At 43.5% G+C, this 25,008-nt stretch overlaps 1 protein-coding gene and 1 pseudogene across 2 annotated transcripts; one reads left to right on the forward strand and one right to left on the reverse strand.

Moving 5' to 3' along the window:
* Positions 1-1,032: 1,032 nt before the first annotated feature.
* Positions 1,033-8,119, forward strand: LOC127339324 (uncharacterized; annotated as a pseudogene).
* Positions 8,120-9,356: 1,237 nt separating this feature from the next.
* LOC127341453 (uncharacterized) lies at positions 9,357-13,359 on the reverse strand. 2 transcript variants are annotated; one of them, XM_051367307.2, is made up of 7 exons: positions 12,935-13,356; positions 11,913-12,432; positions 10,980-11,159; positions 10,679-10,744; positions 10,071-10,136; positions 9,900-9,962; positions 9,418-9,703 (listed from the first exon to the last, which is right to left on the reverse strand). In XM_051367307.2, the coding sequence occupies exons 1-7, from the start codon at positions 13,087-13,089 to the stop codon at positions 9,560-9,562; spliced, it is 1,194 nt and encodes a 397-aa protein (XP_051223267.1). In that variant the 5' UTR covers positions 13,090-13,356; the 3' UTR covers positions 9,418-9,559. The 2 variants fall into 2 exon arrangements, with proteins under 2 accessions (XP_071683997.1, XP_051223267.1); XM_071827896.1 differs by lacking the exon at positions 10,679-10,744 and having other exon boundaries at positions 9,357-9,703; positions 12,935-13,359.
* Positions 13,360-25,008: the final 11,649 nt, after the last annotated feature.

A 25,008-nucleotide genomic window follows, 5' to 3' on the forward strand; every position in this document is an offset into this window, starting at 1 on the left:
TGCCGCCATTTAGTCGGCCAACACTCAGCGCCATACAACATTGTGGGTCAAACCGCCGTCCTATAGAACTTGCCTTTTAGCTTTTGTAGCACTCTCTTATCACAAAGAATGCCAGAAGCTTGGCGCCACTTCATCCATCCGGCTTTAATCCGGTGGTTCACAACTTCATCAATATCCTCATCCTTGCGCAGGATTGACCCCAAGTATCGAAAGGTGTCCTTCTGAGGCACCACTTGCCCATCCAGGCTAACCTCCTCCTCCCCGTACCTAGTAGTACTAAAACCGCACATCATGTACTCAGTTTTAGTTCTACTAAGTCTAAAACCTTTCGATTCCAAGGTTTGTCTCCATAGTTCTAACTTCCTATTGACCCCCGTTCGAGTATCATCGATTAGGACCACATCATCCGCAATGAGCATACACCATGGGATATCTCCTTGTATATCCCTTGTGACCTCATCCATCACCAAATCAAATAGGTAAGGGCTCAAAGCTGACCTTGGTGTAGTCCTATTTTAATCGGGAAGTCATCGGTATCGCCATCTCTTGTTCGAACACTTGTCACAACATTATCGTACATGTCCTTGATGAGGGTAATGTACTTTGCTGGGACTTTGTGTTTCTCCAAGGCCCACCACATGACGTGTCGCGGTATCTTATCGTAGGCCTTCTCCAAGTCAATGAACACCATATGTAGGTCCTTCTTTTGCTCCTTGTATCTCTCCATGAGTTGTCGTACCAAGAAGATGGCTTCCATGGTCGACCTCCGAGGCATGAAACCAACCTGATTTTTGGTCACGCTTGTCATTCGTCTTAAACGGTGCTCAATGACTCTCCCATAGCTTCATTGTATGGCTCATAAGCTTAATTCCACGGTAGTTAGTATAACTCTGAACATCCCCTTTGTTCTTGAAGATTGGTACTAATATACTGCGTCTCCATTCTTCTGGCATCTTGTTTGCCCGAAAAATGGAGTTGAAGATCTTAGTTAGCCATACTATCGCTATATCTCCAAGGCCTCTCCACACCTCAATGGGGATACAATCAGAGCCCATTGCCTTGCCTCCCTTCATCCTTCTCAACGCCTCCTTGACCTCAGACTCCTGGATTCGCCGCACAAACGCCTACCGGTATCATCAAAGGAGTTGTTTAGTTCAATGGTAGAGCTCTCAGTGTCCCCATTGATCAGCCTGTCGAAATACTCCCGCTAGCTATGCCCTTGATGCATTTGACTTGGTCAACATCCCTCGTCTTCCTCTCTCGGATCTTGGCCATCCTATAGATGTCCTTTTCGCCTTCCTTCGTGCCTAACCGCTGGTAGAGGTCCTCATACGCCTGACCCCTTGCTTCACTCACAGCTCGCTTTACGGCCTTCTTTGCCATCTTGTACTTCTCCATGTTGTCTGCACTCCTATCCCCTATCCAGGTACATGCGTCTGAAACAATATTTCTTCTCCTTAATAGCCTTCTGGATAGCAGTGTTCCACCACCAGGTATCCCTAACTTCGCTTCTACTTCCCCTGGACACTCCAAACTCCTCTAAGGCACCTTACGAATACAGGTCCCCATCTTCATCCACATACTATCCGCATCACCTCCTTCCTCCCAAGGGCCCTCCTTAATGACCCTCTCCTTGAACGTCTGAGCTACCTCCCCCTTGAGCTTCCACCACTTCGTTCTAGCGATTTTCACACGCTTATCCCGCTGAACACGAAGTCGAAAGCGGAAGTCAGCCACCACAAGCTTATGCTGATGGACAACACTCTCTCGAGGCATCACCATACAATCTAGGCACGCACTCCTGTCTTCTCTCCTTGAGAGGATCAAGGCCACTACTAAAAGTCACTAGATGTGATTTTCTGTTTTTAAAGAGGGTGTTATCTACGATCATGTCATACGCTAAAGCGAAGCTTAGGACATCTTCCCCTTCTTGATTCCTGATGTCATAGCAAAAGCCCCCATGCACCCTTCAAAACCTATGTTAGATGTACGCACGTGGCCATTAAGGTCTCCTCCTATGAAGAGCTTTTTGCCACTGGGTATACCCCTAACCAAGTCCTCTAGGCCTTCCCGGAACTCCCTCTTGGTGTTCTCATTGTGGCCTATTTGCGGGGTATAAGCGCTAATAACATTGAGAACTAAGTCCCCAACTACCAGCTTGACTAAGATAATCCGGTCCCCACATCTCTTGATGTCTACCACTCCAGATTTGAGGCTCTTGTTGATCAAGATGCCTACTCCATTTCTGTTTGGAGCCGTTCCCGTATACCACAGCTTGAAGCTGGTATCCTCTACTTCCTTCGCCTTCTGTCCCCTCCATTTGGTCTCCTGGACGCAAAGGATATCAACACCTCTCCTCACCGCTGTATCAACTAGCTCCCGAAGCTTACGTGGACCCTACGTTCCAGCTACCTAAGCGAAACCTCCTAGGCTCGGTTAATTTTCTTATTAAGCGTAAAAAAAAGAGAGTTAATTTTCTTATTTGTCCACTTCAATCATTTGTTTTCTCCAGTACAGCACAAAACCTTTTGCAGAATAGTCAGACAGTGACGTAGTTGAAATGTGTGATACCAGAACTAGCCTCCCCTAGGTTACGCATAGAAGGAATTCAGGCTTAAGTATAAACTACTGTAATACTATGGGCAATGCAGCGCTGTACTCTACGCTGGAATGTTTGGGGTATTGACTGCATCGCTACATATGTGATACTGTCTAAAGGCTACGAATTGCCAGTGCCTACATCAGCCAAACTCCTGCCGTTTTTTGAAAATCTTGTATATGTCCAGCATGTTTAGAAGTTATTTTGAGCTGAACATTTCATTTACTTGAGACACATCCCACGCAAGAGCCATTCAGATTCAGATCCTGAATTTCCAAGGCTTAAAGCTCTCTCTGGCAAGTCTAGGAAACAATAACATTTTTAAGTTTAACGATCCCATTGCAACTGTACCTGATTCAGTTCTCCGATTACCTTCTCTATGGACAGCTGTCGCTTCTCAGATTACAATGCCATCCACAATCCCTTTCAGCAATTATTACCACTGAATGCAATTGACAATTCAGTCAATTTGTTATACATTTCATTTCAGAGCCAGTTGGTAGTGCATTGAAGGAATTTGTTTGTATATCTTGTAATCATGTGGGCGCACAATACTGAATTCCATACCGGTAATAAACTTTGATGCTGCCTGAAGGGTTCAAGGCTTGAAGTTGCCTCCTGCTTTTTGGCTGAACTTATCCAGTCAGTTTACAAACATGTTCAGGCTTTGCACATTTACAACCCTGCAATTAGTTGAACTATTCATTTACCTATCTTCTTTAGATGAAGCATTTAGCTCTTCAAAATTCATTTACCCGGATGCAACCTCAGCAACAATCCATTCAAATCTGATTCTGTTTCTCTGGCTACTTTAGTTGAACATCCAGTCATCTTACAATCATATTAGTCTAAAATCTAATCCATTTTTTTACATTCAGGTGCTAAAGTTGCACTCCCTCTATCCCTAAAAAAACTGCTCAACTTTGTCTACATACGGATGTATATAGACATATTTTAGTTATAGATACATTTCAATCTAGAAAAAGTTGAGCAGCTTCTTTTTTGGGATGGAGGGAGTACCACCTTTTTTTTTCTGTTGAGTATATAGATCCACCACTCAATGGCCACACAGGGACAACCATATCTAGTTCCATATTGGCATTTGGCCATTTTTGCACCGTCAATCTGCAGAAGCTACCAGGTAAGCAATTGCCCTGTTGCTAACTTGCTGTTGCTGCCACTGAACAACTTCCTGCTTTTTTCCCCCTTGTACTCCTTTATGTTATAAGGTTCTTATATTATAGAAGTATTGTATCAAAGGAAATATTTGTCATGCATAAAATTTGAAATTTTGAGTCCATAAGAAGGGACATATTATACATACCAGATTGATTTTGGAAGAAGGAATCACTGTTTATTATTCTATATTCTTTTCCTCGGTGGCTTAGTTTGTAAAGTACTAGATCTATTTTATAATATATGTTTTGTAAAAGATAATTTTAATTAGTTTTGTGGGATTAAAGTTAATATCATGATGCATGTTTAACAGGCTGAGTTAGCTGAATTATTTCAATTTTTTTTCAGGAAAATATATAGTATGCTGATTGTTGAGTTCAGAAACCAAAAGCTATAGATGATTTTAATGTTGCGCTTTTTATTTGCTAAAGTATATGTTCCATCATTTTGAATCCCAACTGAGAGAAGCAATTTAATTAAGTTTGCTTACTGAACAAATAATCAGAGTTTATAGATCAACATCGCCATGTCAACCTCCAACTGCTGACCAGGAATAGGTTATTTTGTGAATAACTGAATCAAAATCTTGTCTAGATATAGAAAAATACCATGTTTACTGAATGCATAATCAAGGTAATCCATGAGCATTTTAGGAGTAAGCTTGTTAGTGACTGGTGAGGTACTGAGCTTTCCTAATATGGTTTGGGCCCTAGCAACTTGAAGTGGTATGAAAACAGTCAAGGCTTAGACCACCCTGCATCATGTTGACGGCTTATCTATTGTATGTTCACACTTCATGCTGACTAAAGAAATTTTTTATGAAGGGGGAAGAATACTGTGGTCAGCCAAACTGAACCAGGAGAGCCGTACAGAAACTCTCAGGTGTCACTGTCACTAAGTCAGCACTAGAAAGATAATAGTAATTTAGTTCTCTCAAGGATGCGATGTACGTTACTTCTTTTTCTGTTTGGTCATCGCATCCTTCGTGGAGGATTATCACTCGATAAGCTATGTGCAAAATACGAACCATATCTGCTAAATAGTGAATAGTTACTTCAGAACTTCAAAGCCTTTCAACTTAGCTGGGAGGATGTGGCATTCAGCCTTGGGCAGTCGGTGGTGGTGCTGAGCCTGCCCTCGTACGCTCTCACAGGTACCCTCTCTCTAGCCATCGGAAAGCTTGCATTCCTCCAAACACTGAACCTGACCTCCAGTTGGTTCCAAGGGGACGCCCCCTCAAACATCGGCCGTCTAGTGCATCTGGAGAACTTGACCTGATCGGCTGAGCTACAACTCCTCTTGTATGATCCCTGTCAATCTAAGCTTTTGTTTGAGCTTGATTTCCTTGAGGCTCAGCAACAACCAGCTCCATGGGCGAATTCCTGTTGAGCTCGGCAACATGCTCACAAGCCTCCAGAGGCTCTCACTTAAGAACAACAGCTTGACTGGGGCCATCCCAGTATCACTGTCCAACCTTTCCTCCCTGTACCAACTTGATCTTGCTAAAAATCATCTTGCAGGACCAATCCCATCCGGGTTTGGCAACTTTCAAGGCCTTAAGTTCCTTGATCTCTATGAAAACAACCTCTCCGGTGTGCTTCCGCACTCCATATACAATCTCTCCTTGTTGAAAGACTTCCAGGTAGAGGTGAACATGCTATTTGGAACTATTCCTGCTGATATTGGCAGCACGTTCCCCAGCATCGAAATTCCGAGCTTTTCAGACAACCGATTTAGTGGAGCTATCCCATATTTGCTTTCCAATCTCTCTGCTCTCGTAAAACTTGGCTTCGCAGGGAACCGTTTCAGTGGATATGTTCCTCCCATTTTTGCGAGTTTGCAAGGCCTCACTGACCTGTACTTGAATGCCAACCAGCTTGATGCAGACTACATGGAGGGTTGGGAGTTCATCACATCACTGACAAACTGCAGCCAGCTACAGCGTATGGTTCTTGGCAACAACTCCTCCAGTGGCCAAGTGACTACTTCAATCACAAACCTGTCGACCTCTCTCCAGAATCTTTATCTTGGAGACAATATAATTTATGGGGCTATTCCATTCAACATTGTCAATTTGGTTGGTCTGAACATACTTAAGATGCGAATACTTCCCTATTAGGCGTGATTCCAGATAGCATCGGTAAGCTGGAAAACTTGGTTGAGTTAGGCCTGTACAGAACTAGTTTATCAGGCTTCATACCTTCTTCACTTGGAAACCTTACACAGCTGAGTAGGCTTTATGCATGCCATGTCAACTTGGAGGGACCAATTCCAGCAAACCTGAAATTGAAGAATCTGTTTGTCCTTGATCTGTCAACGAATTGACTTAATGGTTCAGTCCCCAGAGAGGTTTTACAGCTCCCTTCACTTTCCTTTTACTTGGACTTATCATAAAATTCATTCTCTGGGCCACTTCCTACTGAAGTTGGTAGCTTGGGAGACCTCAATCAACTGATTTTATTAGGAAACCAATTGTCAGGTAGTATTCCGGAAAGCATTGGAAACTGCATGGTATTGGAACGACTATTGCTGGATCAGAACTTGTTTGAGGGAAGCATACCTCAATCTCTGAAGAATATAAAAGGTCTCAGTTTGCTGATCTGACCACGAATAAGCTGTTCGGTAGTATTCCTGATGTCCTAGGTAAATGGTAAGCTTTGTGGTGGAATACCTCAGATTAATTTAGCTCCATGCTCCATACATACTGCAGGAAGGAGCAAAGTGCAGTTGCCAAAATCTGTTATGATAGCTCTGACAGCCACTGGTGCCCTCTTGTTGTTCTTTTTAGTAGTTCTTCTTATTCAGTTGATTCATATGAAGCCAGTCAGAGACAGAAGATCAAATTAACCAGAGCAATCGAGTGACAGTATGGAAGGGTTTCTTACCATGAATTGTCAAATGGAACCAGCGAATTTTCAGAAATCAATTTGCTTGGAAAAGGAAGCTATTGTGCTTTTTATAAGTGCAGTTTATCTGATGAGGATACTACTACAGCTGTGAAGGTGTTTAATATACTGCAGTCCGGGTCTATTAGAAGTTTTGTGGCTGAATGCGAAGCACTGAGAAGGGCACGTCATCTCATTAAAACCATCACCTGTTGCTCAAGTATCAATCCTCAAGGTCAAGAGTTCAAGGCTTTGGTTTTTGAGTTCATGCCCAATGGCAGTTTGGAAGATTGGCTTCATCCGAAATCTAAGTCGCCAACCCCAAGCAATACGCTCAGCCTAGCCCGGAGACTAGATATTGCCATCGATTACATGGTTCGCAATCATTGCCAGCCACCAATAATTCATTGCGATCTCAAACCAAGCAACATCCTTCTTGCAGAAGATATGAGCGGCAGAGTTGGGGATTTTGGCATATGAAAAATCCTTCCTGATGATACAGGCCAAACCTTGTTAAGTTCAATTAGCTTTGCTGGACTAAGAGGTTCCATTGGTTATGTTGCTCCAGGTAACAGAAATTCTACTCATATCGTTTTCACTTTGTGAGTCTTCACTTGCAGACTTTCCAATCTTACATATCTTGTAAAAATATACATAAAGGATTCTACTAATCAAGTAAAACCCATGAAATTTAAAAAACTGAATACATGACAAGGGTTCTGTTTTATGATTTCTCAAAAAATAAGAACTCTCTGCGATGCTTAAATTCTTTTCATACTAGTGCTTGCCACACCTTCTACTTGCACATGTTTTCATGAATACTTCATACTGATCGATATGTAACATATGGATAATTGTAGAGTATGGCGAGGGTTATGTCGTTTCAACTCTTGGGATATTTACAGTCTTGGTATACTACTGCTTTCAGATGTTCACTGGAAGGAGCCCTACTGATGACATGTTCAAAGATTCCTTGGACCTGCATAAATTTGCTGTAGCTACTCTTCCCAACAGAGCCATGGAGATAGCCGATCAAACAATTTGGCTACATGAAGAAAGGACTTGGGTGCTGCCGAGGTAAACATTTTGAGAAGCAGAAGAGCGGAATGCTTGGTTTCAGTGATTGCACTTGGTGTATCCTGCTCAGAGCGTAATCCACGAGAGCCCTGCTGATGAGAGATGCTGCTGCGGAGATGCATGCTATCCAAGATGCCTACCTCAGCATTCCCACTTCTCTAGTTGGGAATCCGGAAGTCAAAAAGAAGCCACCACCCCCAGTGTCCTGAAACAATAATTGAGGCCATCTTCTCTTACTTTCGAGATATTTAGCACTGAAACTATATGTACCATGTGTGTGAACTGTCACCGAAATGACCTTGCTTCACTAGTAGTCTGAACGACTGTACATGATAAATATATATTGAAGAGTTAAAACATCATTTGGGAAAGAATTACATCACATTCCTGGAGGCACTGCTGTACTTGTATCTGGTAATGTGAGAGATAAGTTTTTTTTAATTATCTCTCACTGTGTTCCTCTATGGAATACACTGCATCTGAAGGCCTCAATGAAGCCCCATGATGTTTGCAGGACTAGTTTTGCATGACTATTATCTTGATAAGCGGAAGGCGGTTGTTGCATTACGGCTACATAGCAAGACATGTTGCAGCACTAGTTTTCTTGGATAATTCTTCAGGAGAGTGATCCATCAAGAACGAGAACTCCTGACTCTGAATATTCTTCTCAAGTTTTTATTCTTCTTGCGACATGATATCAGTCTACATTTATGAAAATGAAGAACCTGATGATACATTCTTAATATTCGGTTGTTTCAATCTCAGATAGTCATTTGCATGCATCTATTCTCAATTAGTATTATGTTACTATTCTTGTTACCAATACATGAACATATATATACTATATTTAGAAAGTTGTCTTCGGACCTTGATACAGAGTTAGATATTGAGGTTTCACATGGCGAAAAAACAATAACTGAAGCAATGCCTTTTATCCCTGTCTATTTTTAACTTCCATCTATCGGTTTAAAGTTATTAATCATGCACATATTTTGTGCTGGATTTACAGATCAATCAAGGAGTGGCCACATGCTGTAGGAGCTCATCATGTCTTGTTCAGAACCAGAGTGGTGGCTGTCCACTTCCACACTGCTAATGCTCAGGTATGCTATAGGCCTAAAGCTGGCAGTTAACTGCTCACCCCTGCCTTTTTGTGTTCCTGCTTAGTCTTTGAATCCATGATAGGGGAACAGTGCTTCAGAACAAGCCATATGTGCGGTCACTTTCCTAAGTAAAAACAAATTCAGAATAACCAGATCATGGCATGCTCCCCCTTTTTTTTTTGACGTAAAATATTATATTAAAATTAAGATAATAGGCCCGCCTCATTAAAAACCTTCCAGCCCCCTTCGGTACCTTGGAAGGAAAAGAGTGCGTCTGAAAACCTGCTGCTTTGGTCTGGATTACAATCAGTCATAAGACTGTTTTCTAAGAAATCTGGGGGATCATCCCAAGACCTACTCTCTACCTGTGTACAAGCATAGCGTGCACACTCATGAGCTACCTTGTTTGCATTACGACCCACAAAACTAAACTCAAAGGCATGCTCCCCTTCTGAGTCCTTGATGAATCACTTGACTATGAAATAGTTTCACATTGCTAGATATGTTTTTTTCTTTTTTGTTTGAGAGGATTCACATGATTAGCTATAGAGATTTGCTCGAAATGGCGAAAGCAAAGAAAATATGTACTGTCCATTTCAGTGCCAGTGAGGGAGAGAACACCTTTTTTCCTCAGGAAATCTGCAATTAATTAATTAATGTTTGTTTCTGAGTAGTACACTTGTGTGCTGGACTGATCTATTAATTGCAGCCGACTCTAACTAGTTTTCCCTAAAATTAGGTGGGGCCCAGACTCCATTCTCATTGGTGACGTAGGAGGTGCATGAGAGAGGCACCAAGCACAGTCCTCTACTCCGCAGATCAACCTTTGCTTCCTCCTTCTGGTCTCTGGCGTTTGATGGGCACTGTTGACACGAACGAATACACATATGTATGTAAGGTCAGTCCAATAAACAAATTATGTTAAGCCCTTTTTAGAAAGCTAGTTTAGCTTTCTAAAAAGGCTTATATTTTGGAACGGAGGCAATAACAGACTTCAATTTCTCTTCGTACAAATAGAGAGAAAATTAAATTAAGTGCTTAAAGTATATGCGTATGTACCCGTTGTTGTGTTGTCCTGGCTTTCTTATGTTTTGATGATCTCATGTATGGCCCGCTTAAAGTCTGCGTTCAATGAATTTAGTAAAATGATGGTCAGGATGAGTACTATATGCTAAGGTATGTATCAGCATTAATACCATTACTCCACTGACTAGGAATAATTAGCATTACCTCGACCTGGTCTTGAAGAAATTTAATGTAACCGATAGCCTCCATGAGTACTGATGCGGTATCAGTCTGCACACAGTTAGGAAGATACACATGTGAGGGAACAGGAGCAGTTAATTAATGTGTAAATTGTAAATAAATATTTATCGAATTTGATTTAATTGATGATTAGGTGCCCAACTGTCCAGCCGAAAGCCGTGAGTGCACCACAAGAGGATGAGTAGATATATAGGATATATTACCCATATATTTATTAAACATTCCTTGGGGCAATACCCGTCGATGATATGTTTCATAATTCATACCATTTTCATTATAAAAAAATTAGGTATGAAAAAGACTAAACCATGACATGACACATACATGTTGGATTTTACTGAACATTTGTGCATGCCTTTTGGTGAGGGTTCAAACATAATGTTGGTGAATCGTGATATTTCTGTTTGTCTAACTTGCTTCTGTCTAATTTATCGTTGACATAGCTAACCTTTTCCTTATTTCCGTGGCTATTTTTTAGTTATATATTTTTTAGCGCAACACAGTTCGGTAATAGCAAACAGAGCCAAGATATTGTAGGTGGATGGTAATTAAGCAAGCTAGCTTGTTACTACCTTGCCGAAGGGTGAGACGAGTTGCTGAAGAGCAGCAATTCTATCCCCTAGCTTCTCTTTCCTTACCTAATAAAAAGTACAGCACACACAAGCATTCAGCTACCTGTTAATTAACCATCAAGCAGAGATAAACACAAGAGGAGTTGTGAAGTTTTTACAGTAAACGCACAGAGAAGGGGTAAGTAGATGTGACAAGACAAAACAAGACATTCTCTTGGGAGTAGTAGCTAGAAAATTTACAATAATGCAGGTAGAAATGATCAATTACTTAACCAGAGATGTACTAGCTAGGTTTGATTACCTTGAAAGAAGGGATGATATTGTTGTTGTTGGTGGGGCGCGACTGTAGCAGCCGAGGCTTCTTCTTGGAAGATATTGCGACCACTTGCAGTTGCTGCTCGTCGTGGTGACCATGGCCTCCTGATCTCCCAGCTTGCAGTACATTCCCATTTGCGCTCACCAAAGCAGCAGGCACACCCATCTACATGGAACCAGCAACATACATATAATTTCCAATTAATAGCAATTTTTAACTTGCTCAATTATAATACTCAGTTATCTAGTCTTTTAGGAATTTGCATGCTAGGCAATGTATAAATTTTCAAGCACCTAGGAATGCAGGTGCAAACTGGCTACATTGCAATTGCAGTACAGTAAATTGATTGGAACATTGAATCAGGAACATGCACACAATTGTGAACAGTTAGTTGCAGATCACTGTTATAACTAATTAAATACCTGCTGGGCAGCAAGCTAAGATGGATGGATGTAACTGCAAGAGGGTCATAGGCTATAGTACTTTTTGGGCCGGCGAGAAAAGATGACCCTTGATGCATGTCACTCGATCCTAAAGCTGCTGTATCACCCAGATCAAAAGGCTGCATGCATACGTACTAGCTCTTGCAATTGCACCAACCAGCTGCCGGGCCTAGCTTAATTAGCTACCAGAGAAATTAAGGCACAGACTTTTTCTTCCTAGTAGCTGCTAGATCACCAGTTTGCAGTAAAAGGTCAAAAGAACTTTTTCAGCTAGCTCGTTTAGATCCCCAGCTAGTTATTAGTTCCTGCGTACGTACTTATACCACTGTTGTATCAAAAATTCACATTCAGTCCCACAGTTTTCTACCTCGTAGGTTCCACATTTTAAATACATCCTAGCTCTGAATTAATTCTGCATCTTTATGTAGATCAATCTAGGTTGAGAGGAAGATGGCGCTACGGTACTAGTACTGACCTTGTAGGTGTGGAGAATGGAGGACAGTCCTTGAAGACGATGATGAACAGGAGGAGGGTCATACGCCACATGCTCCTCTGAATATCCCACCAATGGCGCCGTCCCGCCATTACTACGGATCGCCTGCAGGCTCTTGCACAGCCTCGCCGAAGCAGCAGCCATCTCGAATGCCTCGCCACTGCAGCCGGAAGCATGCGCTGCCTGCAGTTGGGAGACGTTGACGCTAGGGAGCACGACGGCGCCATCAACGACCATAGTCTCATCGTAAGCGATTCTCGACACCTCCTCTTTGACCACTGAATCTTGCGATGGCGCCGTCGCCGGCTCTGTGACAGTGCCGCCATAGCTGCTGCTCCATTGGAACCCTAGCTCTTGCATCATCAGCAGCGAGCTTAGCTGATGATGAGGGATTGTTGTCAATGGAGCAGCAAGCAGCTGCTGGTGCTGGTGCTGGCTATGGTTATGAAGGTGTCCTTGTGCTGACAGGAGCGCCTCAAGCTCATCTGAACTCAACTGCTCCCTGCATTCATATATATCCTGATTGGTTAGCTAATGATTCATCAAACACAAAAATAATTAATTAGCAATGAGATTGGGTATGACAAGAGGAAAAATACACACACCACCTCTAGTAGGAAACCAACAAAATAAGATCTAGTTGCCACACACACATTAATTTGTTTCTTCTTTCCTTCTTTTATTCTCTCTCTGGACTTGTCATCTTGCTGTGCTACAATTCCCTATGCAACCGGGACAACCAGGTGGTAGCAAACAAGCAACCCAGAAGAAAACTCCAAATCCTAGGAATCATACATGCAGCTAGAGCTGGGAGGGATACGAAGTTGCTAACTCAAATGCCATCACTGCCAAACTTGGCACTCACTTATTTTCTCTAAAAATCAGCAACAATCTATCATTTCTCTCTCAAGCTAGAGGGAAACAACTCTTTATCAAAAACAGCAAATAAACGGAAATAACTTGAAAATGGAAGCTAAAAATGAGCAAAGTTTGGAGGTGCTTACAGCATTAGTGGATGGATCCATTGGTGGGCGTGATGAACAGCCGGAGCAAGTGGCGGCAGCAGGGTAGAAGAAGAAGGAGGCCATGGGAGGTCATCTTGCAAGAGGTGATGATCTAAGCTTAGGTCGGAGGAGGAGGAGGACGAGGAGGCCATCATGGTGCTATACTACTAAAAGCTAGTAGGAAGGAGATCTTGATGTGCTACTTCCAAGAGGGGAAGAAACTTAGAAAATGTCAGTCAAGCTCTATGACCTTTCTCAAGAACACACTCACACACTCACCCTCGAATGGGAAACTATAATACTACTACTGTTGAGTTTGAAAATGGAGGTGCCCATGAGTGAGCTTTCTCCATGTCATAAGGTTTTCACCCTTTTTATCTCTTTGGGTGGTAACTTTTTCTCTCTCCTACCCCTTTGCCCAGAAAAGTGATCTCTCTCCCTCTCCCATCTGCCAATTACAGGTGAATCATTATAGTAACATTTTTTTTTCTGCTAGGATCATATATAGGATCTCTGCCTCTAGATTCCGGAGCATATATAAGCCCCAACAGAACTAGACAGTCTTTCTCGATCTTCCTGGCCGGTGTATTATTACCACCCATATGGCACGCAGATGCAGGTATAAGCTAGCTGTGTCAGCACAGCAGCCAGTACACACATGCAGGTACAACATTGTTCTCCAGAAAAGAAAACGGGTCAAGCAAACTGCCAATTATCAGTCTTGGAAATATCTGTCATTTGTATTTATCCATATAGATGACAGGTTGATGTACATTCAAATCATGTTGCAAGTAGAAAATGTCCCCTGTTGAAAACCAACCATATATGTGACTGGCGACAGTAATTAAGATAATGAGATATATAATGGATAATTTTATTAAGGGAGTTTATTTCATGGAGAAATATACTATATCTCAAATTTAACCTAATTAACTAGTTATCTAGGACTACATGTCCTATACCAATTAATTAGTAGAAGTGAAAGTATATAGTTAAAGTTTATCTCAAACAACAACACGGAGTAAACTAACCAGAAGTGAAAGTATATAGTTAAAGTTTATCTCTTTAGAACGGTATAAAACCATGAGTTGGGGTGCCAACTTTTTGTTGAATATACATTTGTGATGCTAATTAACTTTATTAACTTCTTTTCAGTAAATTAATGGACCAGGAGGGAGTAGATCCCTTTTCTCAGGAAGAAAGATACTTTGTGAGTTGTGGCCTCGGTAATTGTGGTGCATGATTCCTGGCGGAGCAAGGGGTGCAAAAAAGTTGGTGTCTGCTGGGGCTTTTGTCCAGTAGCTGGCTCCCAGGAACAAAATTGGAGAATGCCCAACTTGATGCAGAACTGCCTGTCCTCCAGGCTCCAGCCACCCCAGATAAATGATGAAAAAAAAGAAGAGAAGACTGATTCATCAGATGAGGAGAGACCCACAGCCATTCATGTCATGTCAGATGTGAGAAACTAAAGGCAGAAGTGCAAAGTATGGGCATGGTGTTGCCTTTCCCTTACAATCGTGTATCTTTTTCACTATGTTTACTACTAGCTGGGAACTCTACTTTCCACGTGATGCATGTGTACGTGCATACATGGTAGCCAAATTAGGGTTCTCTCCTACATATTCTCTCCTCTCCTTCACGTTGAAAATGGTTAGTGTGGTATGATGTGGGAAAAAGATCTTTTTTTGCATCAAACAGTTTGTATGGTATGGGCATCCTAGACACTTGTTTGGCGATATTGGGGCGGAGGGGAGCGCGCCCGAATAGAGAGAGAGAGAGGAAGGAGGAGAGAAAGGATTTTGTGTGTTTTTGTGTTTTTTAGAGAGAAATCGCCGCCCCTGTGCCGCCCTCCTCGCCACCCCTCTCGATCCCAAAAAAAACACCGCGCGTATACGGAGGGGGCGGCGAGGGGGCGCGCGGCGCACAACTTTGTGCGCCGCGCCTCGCCGCCCCCTCCGTATACGCGCGGCCTCGCCGCCCCCTCCGTATACGCGCGGTTTTTTTTGGGATCGAGAGGGGCGACGAGGAGGGCGGCGAGGAGGGCGGCGTGGGGTCGGTGTTGTGCGGAGAGAGATGAGAGAGAGACACACACCGACGACCCTGCACTTATACGGAGGGGGCGGCGAGGGGCGGGGCACTCATCGTGTAGTGAAGAGGACAGCTTGAACGGAGGGTAGGCTCGGGAGCGGAAGAGTTATTAACGGAGAGAGGCAAACCTTTCTGGTTATTTTGTTTTCTATTTCCATTTCTTGAGCTCTAGTTCGAGGAGGTCGTTAGTAGTTCCTCGCCGCCCCCTCCGTATACGCGCGGGTTTTTTTTTGTTTTTTTAGGCGAGAGAGGAGAGAGAGAAACACACCGACCCCGTGCGTATACAGAGGGGGTGGCGAGGGGTGGCACACAACTTTGTGCGCCGCCCCCTCCGTATATGCGTGGGGTCGTCGGTGTGTTTCTCTCTCTCCTCTCATCACACGCCACACTAATGTTTCTTTACTTAATTAGTTTTTACTACATGTCTTCAGGAGTGACATATGGCGGACGACAGAGACTCGGTTTTGGAAACCTATGATCCGGAAGCCGAAGCACATATAACCGGGATCATAAACGGCGATATTGAGTATGTGCCGGAAGAAGATGAAGAAGATGTCTCTTCTTATCTGAACCTTGACGGTGAAGGTGAAGGTCGAAAAGGTGATGATGAAGGAATGGAAATTATTGAAACGTTTGCCTCCGGAGAGCAAACGACAAACGACCATCTCGAATTAGCAACCACCTCCGGCGAGGTATATATATAAATTGGGCCTCTGGTGATTCAAATTTACTGATTTGAATAAATATGTATTAACGTGCGCGACTCTCTTTCTTTTTTTAGCCCTCGGCCTGATCGTCGAAAAAATCGAGTACAAAGCCGCGTGGCAAAACAAAGACGATGAAACAAGGAGAAACATATACCATCGATGTTGTCGGTGAAACCGGCAGGCCGCTAGAGCCCAAACAACATTATACAAAGTTTATCAACCAATGCGGAGTCGTTGTTAGAGACAACGTCCCGAACACCGTCCAGGAATGGAATGAGCCAAAGAAGGCACGTGTTGGTTTCAGTTTTGTCCAGAAGAGAACGAAAAAGGATTGCTGGAGAAAGCTTATCGAACATTTCATTCTACCTCGGGAATTCTACAAACACGATGAAGAGGCGAACGAGATTCTGGGTGGACGTGAGAGGAGGAGGCTAGTCAAAGAGTTTGCTCTTCAGAAGATGGCCGAAGCATTCTGGAACTTCAAGAAAAATTTAGCCCGTGACTATGTCTCCCAGAACAAGACTCCGGATTTCAATGGACAATATGAGAAACTGAAAGATGATTGGCCCGAATTTGTGAGGCAAAAGCAGTTAGAGCATTTCAAGGCCATATCGGAAAAAATAAGGAAACGCTAAGAAAGTGTACAATCATATTATGGGGCTAGAAGGATACCGCCTTTCGGAGCCTAAGTGGGAGAAGATGGAGAACGACCTAAGGGAGCGAGGAATCCCTCTAGGTATAGAGGGATGGGACCCAAGGGCCAAAAGCTGGTGGTACGGGCATGGGGGGTCGCTAGACCCCGTGACAGGGAGGTGTGTTCACTGGAAGAAAGTGTTTACTCCCACCTGAGCCCTTATTGACGCAATGACCCAAGCTCAAGAGGGGAAGATCAAGTTCAATAGAGAGAACGACGCGCTGACATTTGCCCTCGGGAATCATGAACACCAAGGACGTGTACGAGGCAAAGGCGCCATTCCGTGGAAAGTAGGGTTTCCCCAGGACAATGACCTGTACAGTTACAGAAGCCGTAAGAGAAAGACGGATCGGGATGCAGATCTTGTGAGGAAGGTGGCATCGGAACTGTATGAGGTGAAGCAGATTGTGAGTAAACTAGTAAAATAAAGATCGGCAGGGCCGCATGAAGATCGTGCAGCGGATGTCGGAAGCCAGCAGCGGTGAAGTAGCGTGGCTTCCACGGAGGCCCCGGCTGGTGCTAATGCACCCTTGCTGGCCCTGAGAGGTGCTAATGCACCGACGATCGATATTACTGCACCGGAGCCGCCTCACTACCCCATGGACGATGTACATGAGATGAAAGAATGTGAGCTGCATTATGCAATGGGGAACATTTCCATGGAGGTAGCGATCGGCTCCGCTTTACCTTGTACACCTGGAGCGCTCCACCACAACAACCCCATTGCATATGGCTATGCTCGTGTCACGGTGGAAGACATAGTCCAAGGGTGCGAGGACCTGGAGATTGACTATGCTACACCCGAAGGGGAGGAAAGACTTCGAGATGTTAAGCGCTAGTTCGTTCTATGGAAAAATAAGTACATCAAGTTTCCAAGCGAGGCGCCAAGGCCAACAAGTCCACCTCCCTCCGGTGGTGGTGGTGGTTCACCCCCCTCCGGTGGTGGTTCACCTACACCTCCTTCACGTCAGCCGACGCCGCCCCCCAATCCACCTCCGGTGAGTAAGCAGCCACCGTCCCCCAGTCCGCCTCCGGCGAAGAAGCAGAAGAAGGCCGACAACAAGGCAACCCCCTCCTGGACTATTAACCCGGAGCCTTATGGACCTAAGACCACAAAGGTACCAATGCCATCAATGAAGCCTCTCCTCCCGAGACCTTGGGAACTTCTGAAGAGGAAACCAAGGTGGCCGCGGCTGCTCACCATGAGAAATGGAAGGCGAATATCAAGGCGAAAAAAGAGCCAATAAGTGATCCCAAGCCGGTATTTACTGAGCAACAAAAGAAGTCCAACAGAATCTGCGAGACGACTATGGACGTGAATTTCTTAGGAAAATAACAATATCGGATAAGAAAGCCTCGGAGGAGGAGAAGAAAGCGTTGGCGGAGAAGAAGAAAGCCTTAGAGGATAAGAAAGAAGCAAGTAAAAAATGCGGGAAATTTTTTGCCCAGCTCGGGGAACAGGAAAAACTATCAATCCCCCCGCTCATAGTGGAAGCCGGTCCTTCCGTTACGACGTCGTCCCTGTGAGCCGATATGGATAAGGACATGGAACTATTAGACCCCGCTATACTAGCAGCTGCTAGAGCAAAGGGAATGACTGTAACGGAGGCCAAAGAAAGAGCGGTCGAGTTCAGTATGACTCTTCGTGCATTGTTAGGCCTTGAGGATGCACCAGTAAGTGAGGTAGCACTTACATATGTGCGGAATGGGCCTCTCGTCGAGCCTGCGCAGGAAACGAGTCTACCAACACATATGAGAAATCTACTACACTGGTACAACAATTTCATAAAACATAATCCCAACGAAGAATATATTTATGAGGATGTTAGAGAGGAGCACCACTTCAAAGAGTATTGTGTACAAATTCATATGAGTGAATTGTTACAGTTGTTCAATCTGCGCGAGCTCGACAAATCTATCCTGAGTTGCTACGTTCTGTAAGTGATTTATTTCTATAATCTTGTTCATTGCCTACACTATATTGTCCTAACTATATTCTTGTGTACACTATTATGCATAATGAAGCCTGGGGAATGCAAAAGAAGGAATATCCTTGATGTTGGGTTCATTGACCCACATATCGTTAATGGATATGTGTTAGAAAGATACCCGAGACGTGGAGTAAGACTTGTACGACTTTCTTACAAAGCAGGAACTCAAAAGTGAAATTCTATTTCCTTACCATTTTGAGTGAGTGTTTCTGTCTTGTGCACATTCTCTTTTGTTATGTCTAATCGATGAGTTGTTAAACATGACTGTGTATGTAACGTGTCCGCAGGTTCCACTGGATTCTGCTAATAATTCAGTTTGACAACTCCAGCTCCAGAGTTCTCGTCATGGACTCTCTGAATATGGATACAAAGCATTGGGTCGGCATAAGATTAATGCTGCAAAAGTAATTATTTTCAATCATTTGCACTATATCGGTCTCTTTCGTTTATTTCCTGATATCAAGTAACTAATAATTTCCTTCGTTCATTTAATTTCTTTGCCCTGTAGGGTTTGGAAACGATTCAAAGATAAAGTAACCGGTGAATTCAAAGATGAGCTAACATTTAGAGTGTTATCTAATGTGGATACTCACCCACCGGGAACCAATCTATGTGGATACTATGTTTGTGAGTTCATCCGGGGACACCTTTGAGCGGAGGGCTCATGATATCGACTTGCGGATGCATGACTTGCGGAGGAAGCTTACTCCAGAAGTTCGCTTCCGACCAATTCAAGGGGAATTAGCAGGATTTTTGATGAGGGCAGTCCTCGATCGTACAAGAGAGCACTATTACGAGGACTAAGAACTTCTGCTGCAGTAAATTGTATATGGAAACTTGTTTGAAGTTGTATATGGTCACCCGAGATTGAATATTATATATTCCTCTTAAATTCTTCTGTTTGAAATTTTAAACTTGTTTGAAATTGTACATTCGTATGCATCAACGTGTAACGTGTATATATAGTAGCGTAGAATATGTGTACTGAAACTTCTTTCTAATTAAAATGAAATACAAAATATAATTTAAAAGAAATGAAACATAACAAATTAAAAAGAAACCAGATTTAGGGGGTTAAAACCCTGAACCTGCGGAGACCTTTAGTCTCGGTTGGTCTGGCCAACCGTGACTAAAGGTCCTCCGCCACGACAGACGCCTGCCACCCACGTGGATGGGCATTTAGTCGCGGTTCGTAAGCAACCGCGACTAAAGGGGGGCCTTTAGTCAGTGGCGGAGCCACGTTAAGTCTGTGTAGTCAATTGACTACACAGATTTTGAGCAAAACCTTTAAAAGAACACAAAAAATCATGCATAAGTTCAGGAAATAATACAAGAATTAGAGACTCAATATACTTGACATCACAGCTTTATTGCTCTGGCTCCGCCACTGCCTTTAGTCTCGCATAATTAGTCCCGGTTGCGCAATCGGGACTATATCCCATTGCCAACCGGGACTAAAGCCCCTTTTTCTACGAGTGTTCAATAACTTGAAGTAAACTATGTTTTTTCGGCGTAGCACGAGTGATTTCAAATTTCTAATATGAATAACTTAAATAATATTTGTAGCCACCGTTTTAAAGGTTTGATTGAAGAGTTATATCCAAAACGTCATCTATTTGTGATGTGGACGGAGGAATTGATGGGGTACTGATGGAAAAGGAATTTATGGAGCAGTAAAAGTAAGTTGTCACCTTGTAAATATCGTGATGCCAGTTGTGCACATGTCTAGCTAGGGTAACCTAGATCCTATTCTACTGGTTGCCATTTGCAACAGCCCTGATAGATGCATGTAGATGACAAATAGAAGCACATGTCAATCAACGGTGGAAGCAGCAGCTTGCTTGCCTACCTTTGAGCTAGCCCCCAAAAACAAAAGCCACCGTGGCCTCCGACACGCATGATCAGATCGGGTCTTGTGCTAAGTAAACATCACATCAGTATAAAAAGGAGGGAGACCTACATGCAACTGATCTAAAGCCGATAAGAGAAAAAGGCATCGGGAGAGAGAGAAAAGATTATGGCTTTTCTCAAAAATATACTGATCGGGGGGAGGGAGAGCTACATGGTTTTAGGGCTTTAAGCGCCCGCATCGATCTGAGTTCTTTTCAAAAGGACACATAGCGATGGATCTTTGTTGATTGATTAAACGGTTAAACGTACTACCATGGTATGGCTCAAAGGAACTGTTTTTCTGCCATGATTGCAGACTTTTAGAGGTCGACCCTTCCACACCCTCATCATGGCCTAATCATGTTTTTTTTTTTCCTTTCTTAACATTCAAGCTAGGAGTGTACGTATATCCACCTGATCAAACTGTAACCAGTGAAAATTCACTAATCAATTAAGAGACACCATTCACCAGATTATAGTTGAAGCGACTTGACCAAATATGTGTCTTTTCCTGAAAAGGTGGTGAAACCTGGACCTCTGCATCAATTGATGCACACAACCATTTATTTTGCAAAATTTTATCATCCAAGTTATTATATCACGGATCACAAAGTGTTGAAACAAAATCAAACATCATATACCATGTATACACTATGCAATCTATGAGTAACTCACCATCCACCATGGTTGAAGAAATCATGTATAACCATCATCAGACGGTTGCATCTAGTAACCATATGCTCCCCCGTCTCCAAAGGAAGTAGGTAATTCCATTGCTAGATCTAGTGCACGACCAGATAACCTGCAAAAAGTGGCAATATCATGTCTTGTCAAATACAAATTGTTTCGACAATTCTGTAATGAACCAACATATATAAAGTTGATCTCCTAATCGAATTCCATTTTTAGTTTTTATTATCAACCCCATTCAAATGATTCCTAAACATGTCTGTGATATTGGATGGGGAGGGCATGTTAAAGGTAACGAAAACAATTTGACACATACAACTGGAAAAAGGAAACAAGATGAATAAATGTTTAATAGTCTCCTCTCAGTCACATAAACAACTTTTCTTACACCTAGTCCATTTTCATTTGGCTAGTGTGTCTTTGGTGAGTAAGACCTTCTATTAAATATCCACATAAAAATCTTAATCTTTAGTGGAGTCTTAAGTTTCCATAAATATCTACAAAAGAAAACGAGTGTGACCATTCATAAGGGTCATATAGATAGATTTGACTAACACTACTAGGGAAAACTCTATAGGGGCACACTCATTGGCAGGCACCCATCTGAACGCATATGGCTTCTATTAGTATTCGCGGGCCGAAAAGTCACACGCGAATGGTGTGCTCATACTGGCGGCGGACCAGAAAGGCACGCGACTACTAGGTGGGGTCTGGCTGTACTCTGGTCTAGAAAGTACCCTGCAGCGCGCCAGTGGGGGCATGCGACTGCTATCGGCATGCTAGTCGCGTGTGCCTTTGCCCGCCCGCTTCCAATATATTGGGCTGATGTGCGCGAATCAGGCAAAATACTAGTCGCGTGCCCTATTTTGGGCACGTTGGTACTAATCAGCTTAGTAGCCCTATCTTGGGCACCCTACTACTAGTTTCAGGATTTGCACCCCCTGCAATGATATCGCCTTTTTAGTTTTGAAAAAATATCATAGAAAATGGTAGAAAATTCAAAAAATAAAATATTTCGAGCTGGTCATGTGTTATGTCATCTAGTTTCTGGTTACATACGACCTCCGATGAAAAACAATATATATGCAAATGTATCTACGCAAAATTTTACATCCGATTCAACTCCCTTTGGGCGTTTAGAGAATTTTTATATTCCCAAAAATCGAAAAAGAAAACAAAGTTTTTTCAGGTTTTAGATTTCAGCGCAAAATAATTTCAAATCTAAAAAATTCCAAAAAATCCCTCTCTCTAGTTTCAAGCTTTTCCTCCTCATCTACCCCTTCTCCACCTTATCCCATCCTCCTCTTCCTCTTCTCCACCTTCTCCCCTCCTATTCTTCCATTTCTCGACCTTCTCCTCTCCTCCCCTTCTCTAGTTTCAAGCTTTTTCAGGTTTTGGATTTTAGCGCAAAATAATTTCAAATCTAAAAAATTCCAAAAAAATCCCTCTCTATAGTTTCAAGCTTTTCCTCCTCATCTACCCCTTTTCCTCCACCTTATCCCATCCTCCTCTTCCTCTTCTCCACCTTCTCCTCTCCTCCCCTTCCACCTTTTCCTCTTCTCCTCTTCTACTTCTCCTCCTTCTCCCCAAAGAAGAGCACCACCTCCGGCGATCACCTCCTCTCTGGTGATGGTGATCGTATCCTCTCCACCTCTGATGCCCTGCTCCTTCGTGCACATCCGGCGCCCTGCTCCTCCACCCACATCTGGCGCCCTGCTCCACGTCCACCGAAGCCCTGCTCCACCTCCGTCGGTGCCCCGCTCTGCCACCGCCAACGCCAGCTCCGACGACCTCCTACTGGCCATATCTCTCGTCAACGCCATAAGGAGACAACATGGACTCATTGATTTCTTTTAATTTTTAGGGTGTTTTGTGTAAAATCACGTGGACAACTGGGCAATGGTCCCAGCTTTTTAAAGTTGCAAAAAATCACACTAGCAGGGGACCTGGCAGGCTCACGCGACTAGTACTTTAGTGGCAGCGTGCCACGCCCGCACGCGACTAGTACGTGCCATACTAGTCGCGTGCCGGATACACACGAGACTAGTAAGACTTGCCACTAGCGAGGTACCACTTTCCAACTCTTGTGGTCACTTAGAAATAGTTGTTTGTTAGTTTGAGAAATAACAAAACCATGTTGTTCACTGCTAGGTCAGCTTATCGTGTCTTCTTCCACGGCACCACCGCCCTCCCTGGAGCCGCCCATGTGTGGAGTTCCTTCGCGCGGCCTCCCTACCTACGTCCTTTTCCCGCTTTGCTCCGCCGCGGCTGAGACAACGGATCACCTAGCATTGCAGTGTTCTTTCGCCCGCACTATTTGGGACGCGTTTTCTCGGCGTGCTGGAGTGGGGATCCCGACCCCCGGCCCGGACAGCCAACTCTCCACCTGGTGGCCCGACGTGGTCGACCACCTCTCTAGAGCGGATGCCAGAGTAGTCAACTGTGCTATCATGCTTATCTTGAGGCTGCTCTGGTTGGAGCGGAACGCCAGTGTGTTTGAGGACACCGCCTCTCCTATCGATCAGGTGCTCGATGCGGTTCACCAGGAATGGAGGCTTTGGCTTTCATGTAGTAGTGGGTCTGTTAGAGGTGTGATGTAATGTTCTGTCCACCTTGTGTGGTTTTTGGTGGATGTGTTTTAGCCCTCTCTTGGGTTGTAAAACTTCTTTCTCTATCTTAATGAAATGACAGGTGGATCTCCTGCGATTTCTCGAAAAAAAACCATGTTATCACCTTGGCGTAGCTAAGCTCATTTTGAAGCATAATTAACATTCAGTTACCTCCCTCTTTACTAGTAGGACAGTTGTGCTAAATTCCATGTCTCACTACAAGAATGATCAAATATTTTCGATATAATCAGCCTAAAACTTATTTCTAGCACATTGCAAATCCACAAAGGCATGCATTCGAGCGACTAGATGCAGGCACACATAAACATACACGAATATATGCAAAAAGAAAAGAAATAACGGAAGAATCTTGCATGCATGGAAACAGCGAGGATAACACGTAAGAAATAACACATGCACACACGGTAAGATTGATGCATCCTGTTCACTTTAATTTCTTTTCTGTTCCCCACTGGCTATAGCTGCATCCTCTGCACGTTCACAAACCCTGCATGCAGATGCAGATGCAATGCAAGATCGGTATATAAGTAGCGATTACCGATCAAGAAAGGCAGTACAAAATTGTTGTGCCCATGCAGATTGCTATGTCACGAAAAGGGTCTATCGAGGAGCTTCGCTTTGTGGTCTTTGTGTTCCTGATCTAAATTTGATTGAGAACAAGACAAGAAGGGAATATATGCTTTTTCGTACAAATGCTAGGACCACACCACTTGTGTACAAGGTGCAAGGATGTATAAACAAGTTTTTTTTCTCGATTCCACCCTTTTCTTCTTTTTCTTATTTTTTTTCGAAAAGTCGACGGACTGGCCTAAACATTACAAATAGATCCAAAGATCACCTAGCAAGGACTACAAGTGCAAGCCGAATGCGGGTCACCATCTTGGCCGCTTCATCACCAGAGCCCGGCAAAGCTTATCATAGTAGGACTTGTTATAGTAAACATACGGAAAGTCGTCGTACTAAGGCCCCAAACAACCGGCGCACCAGAGCAGCAACCATCGTAAAAAATGACGCATGTAGAGATCCGAAGTGTCAGAGCTAAAACCACACCACCGAACATATGTAAACCGACTGGATCCCAAGAGATCAGCGGGGACGAACAACTCCACCGGCAGTAGACGCACCACCGGAGCGAGGATAGGACAACGAGAAACTTATTCTAACATCAAGATATAGCCACCACCTCAACATCTCAAAGAAGACACTCAAAATAATCTAAACAAAGAACGGAAACCCACCGCTAAATGGCCACCCTTTCTTTCACCACTCATTATAGACAAAATTTTAACCACATCGCCCCATTCTAGGAGGCTTACGGTATAAGAGTACTTGAGTATGCATCGATTGAATGACTCATCCTGCGACTTATCATTCTTTATGGATT

This window comes from Lolium perenne, chromosome 3, assembly GCF_019359855.2.
Source record: "Lolium perenne isolate Kyuss_39 chromosome 3, Kyuss_2.0, whole genome shotgun sequence".
Taxonomy (NCBI): Eukaryota; Viridiplantae; Streptophyta; class Magnoliopsida; order Poales; family Poaceae; genus Lolium; species Lolium perenne.

Excerpts from the sequence above, each read along its gene's own strand:
- LOC127341453 (XM_051367307.2), bottom strand. The coding sequence starts at position 13,089 with ATGATGGCCTCCTCGTCCTCCTCCTCCTCCGACCTAAGCTTAGATCAT. Across the intron at positions 10,745-10,979 it reads ATATCATCCCTTCTTTCAAG|GTAAGGAAAGAGAAGCTAGG; the intron begins GTAATCAAACCT and ends ACTTTTTATTAG. Across the intron at positions 9,704-9,899 it reads CCAGGACAACACAACAACGG|TGCCCATCAAACGCCAGAGA; the intron begins GTACATACGCAT and ends TCGTGTCAACAG.